A 17,279-nucleotide genomic window follows, 5' to 3' on the forward strand; every position below is an offset into this window, starting at 1 on the left:
ATGCTCAAAACCTAGGGTTGAAAACCATAATTTAAAAAGACACACGCACCCCGATGTTCATTGCAGCACTATTTACAATAGCCAGGTCATGGAAGCAACCTAAATGCCCATCGACAGACGAATGGATAAAGAAGATGTGGTACATATACACGATGGAATATTACTCAACCATAAAAAGGAACAAAACTGGGTCATTTGTAGAGACGTCGATGGACCTAGAGACTGTCATACAGAGTGAAGTAAGTCAGAAAGAGAAAAACAAATATCATATATTAACACATATACATGGAACCTAGAAGAATGGTACAGATGAACTGGTTTGCAGGGCAGAAATAGAGACACAGATGTAGAGAACAGATGTATGGACACCAAGAGGGGAAAGCGGCAGGGGGTGGTGGTGGTGGTGTGATGAATTTGGCAATTGGGATTGACATGTATACACTAATATGTATATAATAGATAACTAATAAGAACCTGCTGTAAAAAAAATAAATAAAATCAAAAAATAAAAACAACCTAGGTTTGAGGGGATGGGAAACTCCCCCAAGTGGGTCACGGAGGGCAAAGGTAAATGGGGCCAGTTTTACTTCCATCCCTTGGTTCTTTGTCCCATATTGTCTACCTATTGGAGACAGAGTAACATACAGGATCGTTAATTTAGGGTGCTTCTGCATCCTGGAGTATGGGGTCCCGTCTTCACAGGATATCATCTCCACGCTGACACATCAGCTGCACCTTCAAAAGGCCATTCTATACTCTCTGAAGTCAGCAGCTTCTGGATGGTGCGGAATGTGAGTTTAGTGGGTTATGGTTATGTGTCCACTAATGCACTTCTATTGCTGCAAGGAGGGCCTCTTTGTCTGAAGTCATGTTATGCAGATTACAAGTTGGAGATAAAAACAGTCTTAAACACTTAGATGGCTAAAGCCCTGTGAACAGGAAAGCAAACTTATGCCCAGGATACATTTGATTCCTATAAAGATAAATCAACTTGTCACCAAACGCATGACTGGTCTCCTCGAGGGATGATGTTACATCAGGAATTGAACTTGGTGTTGAGCTGACACCCAGGTGAGCTGAGCTGAACTCAAGCGTTGCTGGCAGGTTGGACATTTGGCCTTGGTAAGTGGAAGCTGTGATGTGGGGCTCATATATACTTTCCATTGCTGCCACAATAGCTACTCAGTTCCTGAGCCAATGTGCCAACACTGGGGTGGCTGCTTGCAGAGGCTGCCTGACATCATCTGGCCAGGTTGTTTTGTCTACTTATGCCTCCTCCATAGTGGATGCTTTCTGGTGGGTCTGAACACGTGATGCAAAGATAGTCACACTTCATGCCCCTTCCCATAGGTTCAACCACATGATTTCCTCCCAGACTTCCTCTTCCTTAATTTTCCAAACTGCTTCCTACCAAGTCCCTGCCCTACCAGCCCAAGCATTTGTCACTGTCCGTGGGTTTACTGTGTATTCTTACCTTGGGTCACCTCTCTGACATTAAGTGAATGACCAGGTGCACCAACAGAAACTCTCTCCAATGGCTTTCCCCTCACTAACATCTTTCAGGGCCACCCCTGAGTTGGACTTAAACCAAATTTTAACAATTATGTTCAGCAAAAGTGAATAAAAAGGCAAGCCACAGACTCTAGAAAATACTTGCAAATCATGTATCTGACAAAGAGCTTGTACCAAAAATGTATAAAGGATTTTCAAAACTCAACGATAAAAAAAGCAAATAATCCAATAAAAAATAGGAAAAGTTTTGAATAGATATTTTACCAAAGAAGATATTCGGATGGCAAATATGCACATGAAAAGGTGCTCAACACCATCAGTCTCTGGGGGAATGGAAATTCAAATCACAGTGAGATACCACTGCACACCCATTAGAATGGTTTGTGAGGATGTAGAGAAACTAAAATTCTATACATTGGTGGTGGGAATGCAAAATGGTACAGCCATTTTGGAAATCAGTTTGGTAGGTTTTTTTTTGTTTTTTTTTTGTAGTTTCTTTTAAAGTTGAACATTTAGTTACCATATGACCCAACAATCCCTCTCCTAGATATTTACCCAAGGGAAAAAAAATGAACGCTTAAGTTTGCAGAAAAACCTGTACACACATATTTATAGCATCTTTATTAATAGTCACCCAAAATTTAGAAGCAACCCAAATATCCTTCAACTAGTGAATGGATGAACAAACTATAATCATCCATACAATAGGATACCATTTAACAATAAAAAAATGAACCACTATACAAGGAAGATCATGGAGGAATCTCAAATGCATTATACTGTGTGAAAAAAATTCAGATTCAAAATGCTGATTATCGTGTAATTCCATTTACATGACATCCTGGAAAAAGCAAAAGTACAGAAACAGAAAATAAATCGGTGGTTGCCAGGGGCTGAGGGTAGAGGGCAAGAGTAGTACAAAGGGGAAGCCCAGAGGAATTTTAGGGGAGAGTCACAGAATGTTTTTGGTGGTGGTTACATGACCGTTATGCATTTGTCAAAACTCACAGAACTGTATACCAGAAACTACGAATTTTACTGCATTTAATTTATTTTAAAAACTTCATTAGAGGTTTCCAGTTTAAAACAGTTGATATTTGCTAGCAGTAACCGACTATTTGATCTTACCTGAAGACCAGTATCTTTAAATTTGTAGCTATATAATATAGCCCAGCTGTTTTAAAATAAATTTCTCATAATGTCACTTTTTAAAACTGATATATCTAGAAACATATAGGAAAGAAATTAGAATTGGTCTCAAAGGGCCTGTTAAATCATTTTTTCCCCTTTGTACGTGAAAGTATAAATTTAAGTAACGGATATAGAGAAAAATCCCTTTCATTTGTGAAACTGTCAAGCCCTCCAGCACCAAGGCAACCCAGTACCTGGCTGGGGGGTGGAGAATGTCCCCCCTTCGTGCAAGACTTTCTGGTTTTTCAAGTGTGTGTATGTTTGGAGGGACTTTAAGCAGATACAGTCCTCCTTATAAGCACTGACGTTCAGGACTCCCCCACCCCCCATAAAAGATTGTATGTCAATTGTATCTCAGTGTTACAAATGTAAACAAATATACATGTTAATGCCAGGTAGTGAAAAGTGTTATAAAGAAAAATAATTCAGATAAGGGGACAGAGCGTGGTAGTGGGGCTATTTTAGGTCAGGTGTTGAGAGAAGGTCCCTCTCTCAGTACGTGATATGTGTACAGGGACCTGAGGTGTGGGAGAACAAGCCATGCAAAGGTTTGTGGGAAGAGTATTTCAGGTGGCAGGAGCAAAGGCCCTGGGGCAGGAAAGAGCTTCAAGGCCTAGGAAAGGTGGTGGAGAAAAATATGCTGAAGATGATTGTAAGCCAGTGCCTACCTCATGTGCTCCTCCCTATTACACCTTTGGAAAACAGGCCATCTGTGGGTCTCTGGTAGGTGTCCTGTAGGGACATGTGAGGTACTGCTATGGCAAATTTAAAGTTTTAGAGATAGAGAAACTTGAGATTAATGGCATGTTATATATGTAAGTGTACAAAGTGCTACTATTCAAATACAGCTCCACAAACCCTCTTCCTTTTTAAAAAAAGAAAAGTAATGCAGTGCCTATAACTGTGTGCATATTAATATCCCATTGAAGCCTGGAGTAAAATGAATAAATATTGACATTAAACAGCATACATAAAGACTATAAATAGTCTCATGTGAGTTGAGTTGAGATTTTGCCTCCAAATGAAACAGGGCAGGTTTTGCTGACAAAGTGTTACAAAGAACCCTTTGGATTTTCAGTGCTCTTTGAATTTTGGAATTCCAGATACAAGATTTTGGACCTATAATATTACTTTCCTTTTATGGGTCATTTGTAAGATCAGCACTCTGGGGAGTAACCTGTAGCAGACAAAATAAAAACCCAAACTGAAAAATCTGTCTAATTCTGCCCTAGCTGTTTTCGAAATATTTCCTATTTGCTAAGGATAAACTGTTGTTAAGATATTCTATCTGAGATATCTTGCGAATCACTTCTCAGATAGGTGCAGAATAGTGCGACCTCATGATTTTCATAAAGGAGGAAATTGGGGGTGCCAGGAGTGAGCCCCTGTGGTCTGTCCACAGCCTAAACAGCTTTATAGAGCTGATGCTATATATTTATAGCACTAAGTTCCTATTGATCAGAACCACCTTGTACAAAGAGAAAAACTTTGCCAGCTCTTCCCCCTATTCAACAACTTTGTTTCTCAGGTAAACACGGCTTGGAGCAAGAGTGGGAGTTAGGTCTCAGTGGTTGGTGTCTGATGAGAGTTCTCAGATGGGCTGGATGTTCATAGCCCTTCAGAGCACAAAGAAATATTGAATTAATCCTCAGTAACATCTGACCTCAAAACGGTACGACGGATACAGTAATAACCTGAACAATGTTCCCCTTTCACGTAATGTTTATTAACCGTTTAGTGCCAGAAGCTTTGAAACAATCCAAACTACAGTCGGTTTCTAAGTTCTCCTGGTCTGAATGGGCGGCGTGCTGTTCCCCACCCCGGTCTCCGCTCCCGGGGGTCCCAGCTCTTCCCGCAGGGCGCCAAGGGCGGCTCGGCCCTCCGCCGCGGGACCCCGGCCACCAGGGGGCGCTGCAGCCCCCTCTCCAGGGAGCGGCCGAGCCAGCCCGGTGGGTGTTTCTCTCTCCCTCTCGCGCTCTCTCCTCCTGGCCTCACATCCGGGTCTGGAGCGCGGCAGCCGCTGTCAGTGTTGGTGCGGTCGCGTCGGGGGCCGGGCCGGGGCGCAGTAAATGGCGGCGGAGGGAGGCGGAGCGGCGGCCGCGCTCAGCCTGGAGCCCCCGAAACTTTAGGAGCCCCACAACTTTTCCGGGAAGTGCTGCCTCTCCGGGGGCGTGGACGGAAGGGGCAGGCGAGGCGGGAAGTCTGGGGGGAAGCGGCGGGGAGCCGGGGAGACTCGAACCCGCGGCGGGGGCGGTGGCGGAGTCCGCACGGGCCTCGCGCCGCCGCGGCCCCCGCCTCCTTCCCCGCGCCCTCCCCGCGGCCGCCGAGGCGGAGCCTCTTAGGCGGCGGCGCGCCGAGCCCAGTCGGGCCCCCTCCCCGCGACCTCCGGGCCCTGTGGCTCGGACGCCCCCGGCGCGCGCGCGCGCGCGCGAGGCCGGGGCTCCCCGCCGCTTCTGGGGCCAAGGAGGAGGCGGCCGGGCGGCGCGCAGTCCCCGCCGTTCCGGCGTCGCGGGGCCGGGCCCCGGGTGTTGCATGCGGGGCGGGGTGGCTGTGAGCGGAGGCGAAGATGGAAGGTTTAACGCTGAGCGATGCGGAGCAGAAATACTACTCGGATCTCTTCTCCTACTGCGACAGCGAGAGCACCAAGAAGGTGGCGGCCCACGGGCGGGTGCTGGAGCTGTTCCGGGCCGCACAGCTGCCTAACGACGTGGTCCACCAGGTAACGCCGCCGCCGTCCCCGTCCGCCGCGTCCGGGGGGTCGGCCGGCCGCCGAGGTGTCGCTTCCCGGCGGCTCGGGCCTCCAGCCGCCAGCCTCCTCGAGGTGGGAGTGGGCGCCGTTTCCAGAAGGGCCGGAGGTGGGCAGGTTTCCCTGGGTTTCTCCGCTGCGGACCGGGGCCGCAGGTGCCCGGAAGGCCTGGACTCGCGAGGGGAAGGGGGTCGCTCTTCGAGGACAAAAGTCATTCAAAGATACGATGGGGGTGGGGTTGGGGGGGGTCTGTGTATTATCTCTGGAGAGCGTAAGTCCTGTATCTCTCGGCTGCCCCTCAGAATGTGTTTTTCAACACTGGAAGAGCAACTTCAGATGAAAGATCTTGGATTGTTAACCATGTCTTTGAATCCTAGATCCTGGTACCTACTTTTATATATTTTAAGGAAGCTCAATTCTTAGGGAGATTAAAAAATTAGAACTTTTAGCTAGTAGTTTGCAAGTAGCTATGAAAAGAACTTTATAGGATGCGTGGCTGATGTAAACTGGATAGTTTTTCGATTGGCATTCGATAGCACTTGGTGGAATTTGTGGATTGGGTTGGGAGGTAAGTATTGAGCAACTGGAAGTCAAAGGTGCATATTTGCCTCAATCTGTAGCCCTAGAGGAGCAAGCAGAGTAAGTTTTAAGCTTTCTTCATCACATCTGCTTTTAAAATAGAAGGCTTCCTGGAAGTTCTCTCTAATATATGTGGTGAGCATTGATGTTACTCTGTGTTTAATGATGCAAAGCTGCTAGTGGAGAGTCTGTCTAAACAACATATCAGGAACAGGTTTTAAGCTTCATCTTTATGGTGATCCAAGCCAGTTATCCAGATCTCCAGAACTTAGAGCCACGTGCATAGGTATGATGTAGTGCACTGCAGAGAGCCCTGAATGAGGACTTTTCACACCTGGGTCCTTGACCGCACTCTGTTAACCCCCAGTGTGGCTTTGGGCCAAGCGCTCTCAACTCTTCAAGCGTAAGTGTGCTTCTAACAAAAATTCTGGGAAATATAAAAATGTCCCCAGGGCCTCTGTTTTAGAAGTTACCTGTGCACCAGCTATGACTAAATTGAATGAGTTCTCTCTTTTCGCATAATCTTGTTTGTTTTACGTTGCTTTTTAAAAATTTTGAGAGGAAAAGTTCGGTGTCTTACATACCAACAGCTAGGAGTCTCATATTCATTCTGCTGAAAACAAAGTAAGTATTTTACGCTCTGCTGGCCACATACAGTCTCTTTATGTATATTCTTTGTTTTCATTCTTACAGCCCTTTAAAAATGTAAAAATCATTCTTAGCTCAAGGGCATACAAAACGGGGTCCGCGGCTGTGCGGGTACTCTACGCTCCCCGTATGGCTTTGGAGTTAACATTTATAGGAGTAGGTCTGGTCAGAACATGCTCATTAATGATTCTGCTCTTTTTGTAGAAATACTTTCAAGTCATTAAAAAAACTGAAATTAAGGGGAAACCTCCCGTGTTCTATTTGGCTTATTATGTCTGGGGTGGGGGGAGCTGAAATAAACTGACTTTCATATTTTTAAGAGTGCATGTTGTTAAAAAAAAAAAAAAAGAGTGCATGAAGACTTTAAGACTTTATGTTATTCAGGATGCAAATTAGCATTAATTAACCTTTGCTTAAAATATGTTTAATCCAATCCAAGTTATTTTCATGTTGTGCTCAATTTTATTAACACTCAAAACGTAAATTTCTGTTGCCTTTTTGTATAAAGAGAGAACTTAAATAGCGTAAATAGTCAAGGATTCAGTTACACGTTGGAAACTGGGAACTCCCTGAAGCAGAAGCAGAATTCTTATAGCTTTCTGGGTATTTTGCAGGCAGTTAACTTAAAAATTGGCCTAACACATAAAATGTGGAACAAAAGAGGAATATGGACAATTCCCTTATGGAAGTTCAGCATTGTCTGAAAACACAGCCCTCCCTTGCTTCCTAAGCGGGAAGCATTTGGGGCAACTCACGCGTAATGTTTAGTTTTTACTTAGCACTGGGCGAGGCATTGCAGGGCATCAAAACAGGAGTAAGAAGTTCTCAAGGACCTTGTAAACTACAGGAATACACATGTGTAACATAAAGCAATGTGAATGCCCTAAGAGAGGATAAAGGAGGGTATGAGCAGGAAAGGCCTCTTGACTTAATTCAGGTAGACCTTATATTAGTGTGGAGGGATGAAGAGGACTTCCAGGCTGAGAAAAAACACGACCAAAGATGGAAAGTGTGGGAACGAGCCTTTGCAAGGACTAGCAGATAGATAGGTTTTGCTGAAGCTAGAGTATGTTTTGGGGATACTGGAACGTAGAGTCAGAAAGAGACCACGGTAGGAAAGATTCTAAAGAACAGGCAGATTTCATATTTCAGTAGGCAGTGGAGACTCAATGATAGTTTTCTTTGTTTGTTTTGTTTTTGTTTTCTTTTTTTTTGTGGTACGCGGGCCTCTCACTGTTGTGGCCTCTCGGGACCAGCCGCTCTGCGGCATGTGGGATCTTCCCGGACCGGGGTACGAACCCGTGAACCCGTGTCCCCTGCATCGGCAGGCGGACTTCCAACCGCTGCACCACCAGGGAAGCCCCAATGATAGTTTTTGACTTTGAGTGAAGGAGAGAGTAGAGGGTAGGGAAGGAGGCTCGAGCAGTGATCCGGAATGGATGCTAGGTACTGGGCACCCAAATCAGGGTGACAGCAGTAGAACAGAAAGGAGGGGCTGGATGAACAGGTCTGTGTTATTGAAGGGCTGCTGGGTAGCCACAATGTGAGGTGCTTTGTGGGATAATGTTTCATTGAGACCAGATTATCAAGGCTGGGTGGAGAGCTTTGAACTAATTGTGAAGGTGGCAGGGAGCTGTAGATTTAAGAGAACTGACTTGTAAAAGCAGTGCTTTAGGAGGCATTTAGAAGATCAGAGCGTCTGGAAGTAGAGGAAAGAAACTGGAGACAAATTTGGGGACTGATTGTCTCGCACATACTGGGCTATGGGACTCAAATGTGGGAGTGGGGGACACTGTGGGGAGCGTGATTCTGCCCCTCAGGAGGCATTTGGAGACGGTTTTGCTTGTTGTAACTCAGGGAGAGGGAGCAGTTCTACTGGCCTCTAGTAGGTAGAAGCAGGAGCGCTGCTAAAACAGCCTGCAATGCACAGAACAGCCCCTACAGCAAACAATCACCTGCCCCAAAACGTCAGCAGTGCTGAGATTCAGAAAACCTGATGTGGACTCTTGTGGTGACAGTGGGACAGAAAATGAGGCTTCAAAATCTCATAAAGAGATTATGAAGGTAGACTTGATGGGCTTGGGTTGTCTGGTGATATTTTGATGAGAGAAGAGTAGGGCAAGTGTTACTGTCTGTTGGACACCACTCACAATTAGAAAAGAGGCAGGAAGAGGGCCTCATTTTAAAAAGTTGATAATGAGTTTGATTTCAGGCATTTTGAGACGGCAGTGCAAATCTCCAGGGGATAGTTGGAAATGTGTGATTTGTCCACCCTGAGTGCCGGTTATTACAGTGAAATTCATATGTTTGGGGTCTCTCCTCTTTATCACCTGAGTATCTTGGAGGTAGAGGCCAGACGGCTTCTCACACGGTAGGCATGCATTTATACATCAGGGCTTTGACTGATGTGGTAGTTTTCAGCATTTGTTAATAAAAGTCATGAGAAGGCTGAGTCATCTGGGGGAATGAGTATAGGGGACAAAGCACAGAGGGCCCAGAACTGAAGGAGGAAGGAGCTGGCGTTTATTGAGTGCCTGTTATGTTCTTTTACTGGGCAGATCATTTTCATGCAGGAGCTCACTTGATCCTTGTAAGAACCCTGAGAAGTGAGGAGTATTCTTGTTTATTAACTAGGAACTTGATAGGCAGAGAAGTTAAATAACTGGTTAGTTGTATACACTGATGTGTATAAAAATTGATGACTAATAAGAACCTACTGTATAAAAAAGTAAATAAAATTCAAAAATTCAAAACAAAACAAACAAAAATGACTAGTTAGTGAATAGAGTACTTCTCCTTTACCATTATTTCTTGCCACCTCTCAGCTCTTTCCTGCTTTTCACTGTTCATGTGATTGGTTTGCCCATAGTTCTTATGAAGAGTAGAGACTTAAAATTATTTGATTTTGAGTTATATGTGGATTTCTTCCTTTGCAAAATAAATAATTTTATGTATGATGATGTCTGGAAACACAGCCACTTACGAGAAATAGGAAGATTCTTGTAGTTGGTATCCTGAGTTTTACATTGCTACAACTGTCAAACATCTTGAGAAACGTTCATTACACTTGTTTTGGAGTACCAGAGTAAAACCTGTTCTGAGTTTAAGAGTTTGTTTTGGGGAGACAGTGTGTTAATAGCTAAAGCGAGTGAGCTAAAGCTTTATAGAATTATGCTCCACATCAGAGAGGAACAGGACGAGGGGGAGAAAAATCTGGTTCGTAGGATTTAGTCATGAGGAATTTTGCTGTCTGCTGAGCGAGAAGATATTCAGTGGCTTAAAAATAATCTTCTTCAGAATTATTTTGTTTTTTAAACATTAGGGAAGGTATGCTATTTACCACACTAATCAGTATGCTTTTCTAGCTTTTACTTAAAATTTCATCTTTGGGAAAAGCTTTAAAACTTCATACAGACTTTGAATGAATAATAGCTTGATAAAAGGTTCTAGTACTAACTGTTCTTTTATTGAAGATTATAAGCAATGCATCCTATAAACGAGGCTGAGAAAATCTTTCAGTTCATTTGTGTTGAGCAATATCTTGGTAGAATATTTGAATAACACGTTAGTTTAATGGAGGAAAGGTGATGACAATGAAACATAAACCATTTTGTCTCTTGAAATTTGTTCAATTATGTGATCTACTCATTAGAGATAGGATTAGAATAGAGAAGCAGAGCCTCATTTATGCATTGAAAGTTACAAACTTAATACTTAATGAAATAAATGTCAGGTTTGTTGTTCTGGAGTAGTGATTTTGTCTGTTTGTTTGTAATCACTAAAAAAATTATAACAAACTATAAAAATAATCTTACCTTGAACAGACACTTTACTATACACAGTTGAAAAACATACTGTTTGTGAAAGAAGTCATACTTCATTGCTCTCTGTAGTGTCATATTTACTTAAAATTTTTTTCTTTCCTATATCATAATGTACTTTTAGTCTTCTGGCCAGAGTTAGAGTCTTAGTATCTTGAGAATTCGAGCTAGGCATTTTGACAGAGCTCTAAAAGAGTGTGAGAAGTTGATGTAAGGAGAACTAAACATGGAAGGCAAGTTCCAGCCCTGACCTTGAACAAATCACTTTAATGCCTGGATTTTAGTTCTCACCATGGAAATGATTGAATTGGGGTTTTCAAAGGAGAGGTTACAGTGTAGGGATGGCCACTCTGTCCAGCCACATCCTCGAGAAAGTAGCCACACAGACTTGAAATTAGTTGATATGCTATTTTGAAAGTGGAATTGATTTCTTTTACACACTTTGGGAGATTTGAAGAGGAGAATCTTGCCTAGAATGCTGAAGTGAGTATATATATAAGAGGGAACTGATGAAAGTGTTTTAATGTCCGTGGTACTTAGTTCTTCACAGTGTCTGGCCAGTGGAAATTTGAAATGGGTAAGACTTGGCATTTCTGATGTTTTCCCTGATACATGTTTCATTTTCTGTAGCCTTTCCTGTGATAGATGCATCTTGATTTGTCATTTCCCTCTGCCTCTATGTAAGGAATTTATGGTTGATGGGTTGCGTATATAGGCATGACATAAAAATCAGGTTGTAATAATTTTGCTTCAGAAATCTTTTCTTTAAGTTCATACCATATACCAAATTTTATTGCAGTTTGATAAATTATAGGACTTAAAAGTCTTAAAACCACATCTCTTCATTTTGTTTTAAGAGTTGACTCTGGAATTTGAGCCTCTTTTGTTAAATGATGAAGACACAATTTATTAGACTGTATTTCCATCTAACCTCTTTTTTGGTTGTGGATTCCTTTGAGATTCCTGTTGCACACCTAAGTGTCCATCGACAGATGAACGGATAAAGAAGATATGGCACATATATACAATGGAATATTACTCAGCCATAAAAAGAAACGAAATTGAGTTATTTGTAGTGAGGCAGGTGGACCTAGAGTCTGTCATACAGAGTGAAGTAAGTCAGAAAGAGAAAAACAAATAACCTATGCTAACACATATATATGGAATCTAAAAAAAAAAAATGGTTATGAAGAACCTAGGGGCAGGACAGGAATAAAGACGCAGACAGAGAATGGACTTGAGGACGCAGGGAGGGGGAAGGGTAAGTTGGGACGAAGTGAGAGAGTGGCACGGACATATATACACTACCAAATGTAAAATAGATAGCTAGTGGGAAGCAGCCGCATAGCACAGGGAGATCAGCTCGGTGTTTTGTGTCCACCTAGAGGGGTGGGATAGGGAGGATGGGAGGGAGACACAAGAGGGAGGAGATATGGGGATATATATATATATATGTATAGCTGATTCACTTTGTTATACAGCAGCAACTAACCACTGCAAAGCAATTATACTCCAATAAAGATGTTAAAAAAAAGAGAGAGAGATTCCTGTTGCACATGCTGGACATCTGCTTAGAAAACATAGTTACACAAAAATTTGCATATAATTCGAGATAGCCAGCCTTCCCCCAACCTAGTCAAGCTCATCCCATGGACCTCTACATTAAGACAGTTTTAAGGAAGAGCAGGCAGACCTGGGAAAGCTGAACATAGGTCTTTCTTAAGTCAGTTTTGTATATTTTCAGGAAATATTTCTTCATGGCTACTATTTATACTCAGGGTGTGTATGCAGTGGTGAAAACTCAGAAATCTTCCCTGCCTTCATGGATTATAACTTGTGGTAATGTTAAAAACGAAAAGAACTGTATTAATGGGGAATCATGGGAGGCTATGTGGACCTACTTAGGTATAAGGGAAGGCCTCTCTGAGGAGACGGGGACGTGGTAAGGGAGTGAGAATGAGATGTTTCACATAGAAGGAATGAGCACTCAAAGGGCCTGAAGAGCATGTGAAGAGCTCTGTGTGTTTGAGGAGATGAAAAGCTGGAGCATTATGGACAAGAGGGGAGAATGGCAGGGGCCACATGCTGCAGGGCCTTGTACACAGGGATAAAGAGTTTGGGTTATGAAAGACTGAAAGTTTCTATTCAGGGGAGTGGCAGCATCCAGAGTATATTTATCAAAGGTTACCCTGCTGTGTAGAGAAGAGAACATTGGGGCAAGCAGAAACAGGTTGGCCACTGGATATGCAGTAGTTCAGGTAGGAGACCATGGTGGCTTACGTTAGTGATGCGGTAGGTGGAGAGGAGTGGACATATTTGAGATATTTGTAGGTGGTAGAAATAGGAGGATGTGATAATGGATTGGATATGGAATATAACCGGGGGAAACATCCAGGGATGTTGCCGGAAGTCACCATTATTGGATGCCTGGAAGACGAATGGGTTTTTCAGGGTTTTTTGTTTTATTTGGGTGGAAGGTAATGGTGAATTTGGGAGTTTTCTTTTATCAATCGTAAGTTCTCAGAAGCCTGTGAGATTGTTAAGAAGGCCTCTGTCAGAGAGGATCATCAAATCTTGAGGAACTCAGAGATATTTGGCTTGGAGATGTCAGTTTGAAGCTTATCAGTGTGTTAGTGATATTCAAAGCCATGCAAATAGGTGAAATCACTGAAGAAGAGACTATAGGGAGGAGAGAAGGATTGGTTAGAAATAGAAACCTGAGGAACACAGCACATTTCTAAGTTGGGTAAACTGGAAGCCCTCTAGGAAGGAAGCTAGGAAGGGCAGCCCGAGTGGTTGTAGGGAAATTGGGAATATATATTGGATCATGTCGTGGATACCAAGTAATGCAAGTATTTGAAGAAAGGGATACTTAACTATTGAGTTTGGCTGAGAGGTTGAGAAGATATGGGCAGAAATATGGCTGTTGGATTTGGCAACCTAAAGGTCATCAGTGACCATAATGAGCCAGTGTCATAGACTGGTAGAGGTGGAAGCCAGATTTGAGTGACTTGAGGGATACACAGTGGCCCAGGAACTAGAAATTGGGTTTAAAGAAGTTAAAGGAAACAGACATGGGGCCAAAGCAGAAGTATGAGGATGTGAAGGAAGTCTTTGATTTTTTGAGTATATAAGAAATATTGCAGCATGGTTTTAGTTGTTAGGATTACTAAGGGAAGGAAGGAAGATGAGGAGAGAAGTCCTTGAGAAAGCAAGAATGGTCTAGGATCCTGATGGCACAGGACAGCAGTTCTTTGATAGGAAACGGATAACTTCCACAATTTCAAAAGGAGGAGAGAAAGGGAAAAAATAATCTAGTCACAGTAGCATCAAAAAGAATAAGATACTTAGGAATAAACTTAACAAAAAAAGAGCACCAAGATGTTTATATTACAAAGCGTTGCTGAGAGAAATTAAGTACGGTTTGTTTGTTTTCTGGCTGCACCGTGCAGCCTGTGGTACCCTAGTTCCCCGACCAGAGATTGAACCCAGGCCCTCGGCAGCGAGAGCGTGGAGTCCCAACCCCTGGACCACCAGGGAATTCCCCTAAATAAAGATTTTTTTTTTTAAATAAATGGATATATAGTCTGTATTCATAGATTGGAAGATAGAATGTTAAGATGGCAGTTCCCCAAATTGATCTATAGATTCAGTAAAATACCTGTCAAAATTCCAGTAGACTCTTGTAGAAATTGTCAAGCTGATCCTAAAATTTATAAGGAACTGCAGAGGATCTAGAATAGCCAAAGCATTTTTGAAAACAAAATAGGAGACTTACCCTGTCTAATTTTAAAACTTATCTACAGCGATCAAGACAGTGTGATTGGCATAAGGATAACCATTATAGGTCAGTGGAACAGAATTGAAAGTCCAGAAATTAACCCTTATATTTATGATCACCTGGTTTTTGAAAAAGTGCCAGAACAGTTCAATGGGGAAGGGATAGTCTTTTCAACAAATGGTGCTGGGACAGTTGGATGTTTGTATGTTTAAAAAAATGGATTTAGGGCTTCCCTGGTGGCGCAGTGGTTGAGAGTCCGCCTGCCGATGCAGGGGACATGGGTTTGTGCCCCGGTCCGGGAAGATCCCACATGCCGCGGAGCGGCTGGGCCCGTGAGCCATGGCCGCTGGGCCTGCGCATCCGGAGCCTGTGTGCTCCGCAACGGGAGAGGCCACAACAGTGAGAGGCCCGCACACTGCAAAAAAAAAAAAAAGGATTTAGACATACTGTTTTATATACTTCACACCGTACATGAAATTATCTCAAAATAAATCATAGACTTTGTAATTGGAAAACCTAAAGCTATAAAAATTCTAAATATTACATAGGAGAAAATCTTTGTGACCCTGTGTTAGGCAGAGTTCTTAGATATGGCACCAAATGCATGGATCATTAAAAAACTGATAAATTGGACTTCTTTAATGAAGTTTTAGAACTTTTTACACTTCAGAAGATACTTAAGAATAAAAAGACAAGCCACAGACTCTCAGAAAATATTTGAATATTACAAACTTGGTAAAGGTCTTTAATCTAGAATATATAAAGAAATCTTACAACTCAGTTATGCAGAAAAAAACCCAATTAAAAAATGGGCAAAAGACTTTAATAGGTATTTCACCAAAGAAGATATTGTAAATGGCCAATAAGCATATGAAATGATGTTCAACATCATTAGTCATTAAGGAAATGCAAGTTAAATCACAATGATATATTGTAACACACCCACTTAAACAGCTGTAATTTAAAACTGACATTACCTATTACTGGTATTGTGGAGAAACTGGAATCCTATACACTGCTCTTGGAAAGGTAAATGGTACAGCCATTTTGGAAAAGTTTGGCTTTTTCTTAAAAAGTTAAACATATGCTTACCATACAAACCAGCAGTTCCGCGCTTAGGAATCTATCCAACAGAAACGAAGATGTGTGCACAGAAAGAATTGTAAATGTCCATTTTAGCAGTATTATTCACAATAGTCAAAAATTGGAAAGCAATCCAAATGTCCCTCAAATGGTGATAAAATATGGTATATCCATACAGTGGAATACTATTCTATAATAAGGAGGAACAAATTACTGGTAAATGCTACAACAAAGATGAATATCAGAAACCTGATAAGTGACAGAAGCCAAACAGAAAAGAGTACGTATTGTGTGGTTGCATTTATATCAAATGTCTAGAAAAGGCAAATCTATACAGAAAACAGAACAGTGGATACCTGAGGCCAGGGCAGGAGTGGAAACACTCTGGAGGAAAATTTTGGGGGTGATGTGATGGAAAAGTTCTAAGATTGGATTGTAGTGATGATGCACAACTCTATAAATTTTCTTAAAGCTCAGTGAATTGTACACTTACGGTTGAATTTTGTGATGTATAAATTATACCTCAGAGCTGTAAATTAAAACTTTAATAATTTGGAGAGTGAGGGGAATGCATGAAATAGTCATCTTGGAGAATGCGCAGGTGAGTGTGGTAGAGAATAAAGGACTCTGTGCTGTTTATATAATTTTAATTACAAAACCTCAGTGTAACTTAATGTAATCTGGCATTTGGTTACGCATTTGTGTTTTGAATATCATATGAAAGGTGATATATCAATAGATATTATGTATGGAAGAGATTGCCATATGAAGATTCATTACAACTGGGTATAAATAAGTACATTATTTAATAGATTAAGAAGGGGTTGAAAAAATTGTGATTTGGAATAATGGAAATATATATATATTTTTGAAGATTTAATATTTTTATTTATTTTGGCTGCGTTGGGTCTTTGTTGCTGTGTGTGGGCTCTCTCTAGTTGCGGCGAGCGGGGGCTACTCTTCGTTGCGGTGCGCGGGCTTCTTCTCGCAGTGGCTTCTCTTGTTGCGGAGCACGGGCTCTAGGCGCGTGGGTTTCAGTAGTTGTGGCGCACGGGCTCTAGAGCGCAGGCTCAGTAGTTGTGGCTCATGGGCTTAGTTGCTCCACGGCATGGGGGATCTAAGCAAACCTGGGATTGAACCCATGTTCCTTGCACTGGCAGGCGATTCTTATCTACTGCGCCACCAGAGAAGTCCCTATATATTAATGTGCTCCTTTGGATAAAAAAAAGCGGCTAAGAGTGCTGATCTAGAAGTGATTATTGCTTCTTGTCTGTGGATTATGTAAAATGTTGTATGTGGAAATAGGAATATCTGTGTCCTTACGAAAAGAAATTATCGTCTAGAAACTATTCAAGAGTATTTTTGATTTTTCTTGTCTCATTTGTGACTAGAAGGATCAGAGGTTTGACTGCTTAAACTACAGTGTTTATTGGTATTGTATGTTATTAATAGTTGAGTTAGAAGAATTCATATTTTTTCTAAAGCACTTAATTATATTTCATAGAAAAGTATTTACTTACAACACCCTTGTAATTTTCTGCGTCAGCAAGTATTGAGTATGGTCAAAATTGCATAGACTTAGGAATGTGACAGTTCTAGATTTGAATCTCCACCTCAGTGCTTATTAACTTTCTTGCTCTGAGCAAGTAACTTAATTAACCCCCTTTGAAGACTCCCATTTCCTCATATGTAGGCTGAGGATGATACCAAATCCAAAAGTTTCGTAATACCACAGTGAAGTAACATGTAAACCTAGTGTAGTGCCTGGCTCTTAGAGGGTGATCAGAGAAGTTTCGTTCACTCGAGCTCTGCTCTATTAAGGAAAATTCATAATTTGTAGGATCTGGGCTTTAATGGTAGTAAAAATCTCCCCATTGTTCTTCAAACCTAGCTTTACACGTTTTGTTGCATTGAACTT

The 17,279-nt window shown here is 42.1% G+C and overlaps 1 protein-coding gene across 5 annotated transcripts in view; it reads left to right on the forward strand.

Annotated features, from left to right (window-relative positions):
- Nucleotides 1–5,062: 5,062 nt before the first annotated feature.
- The window catches only part of REPS1 (RALBP1 associated Eps domain containing 1), a 73,203-nt gene continuing 60,986 nt past the window's right edge, over nt 5,063–17,279 (forward strand). For 3 of the 5 annotated variants that reach the window (XM_065888509.1, XM_065888510.1, XM_065888511.1), the window contains exon 1: nt 5,270–5,422. In XM_065888509.1, the coding sequence (XP_065744581.1) occupies nt 5,270–5,422 (153 nt within the window). Of the gene's footprint in view, nt 5,423–17,279 lie in introns of all 5 variants that reach the window. The other 2 variants (XM_065888507.1, XM_065888508.1) reach the window with 1 other exon arrangement.

This window comes from Phocoena phocoena, chromosome 12 (genome assembly GCF_963924675.1).
Source record: "Phocoena phocoena chromosome 12, mPhoPho1.1, whole genome shotgun sequence".
In the NCBI taxonomy this organism is placed as follows: Eukaryota; Metazoa; Chordata; class Mammalia; order Artiodactyla; family Phocoenidae; genus Phocoena; species Phocoena phocoena.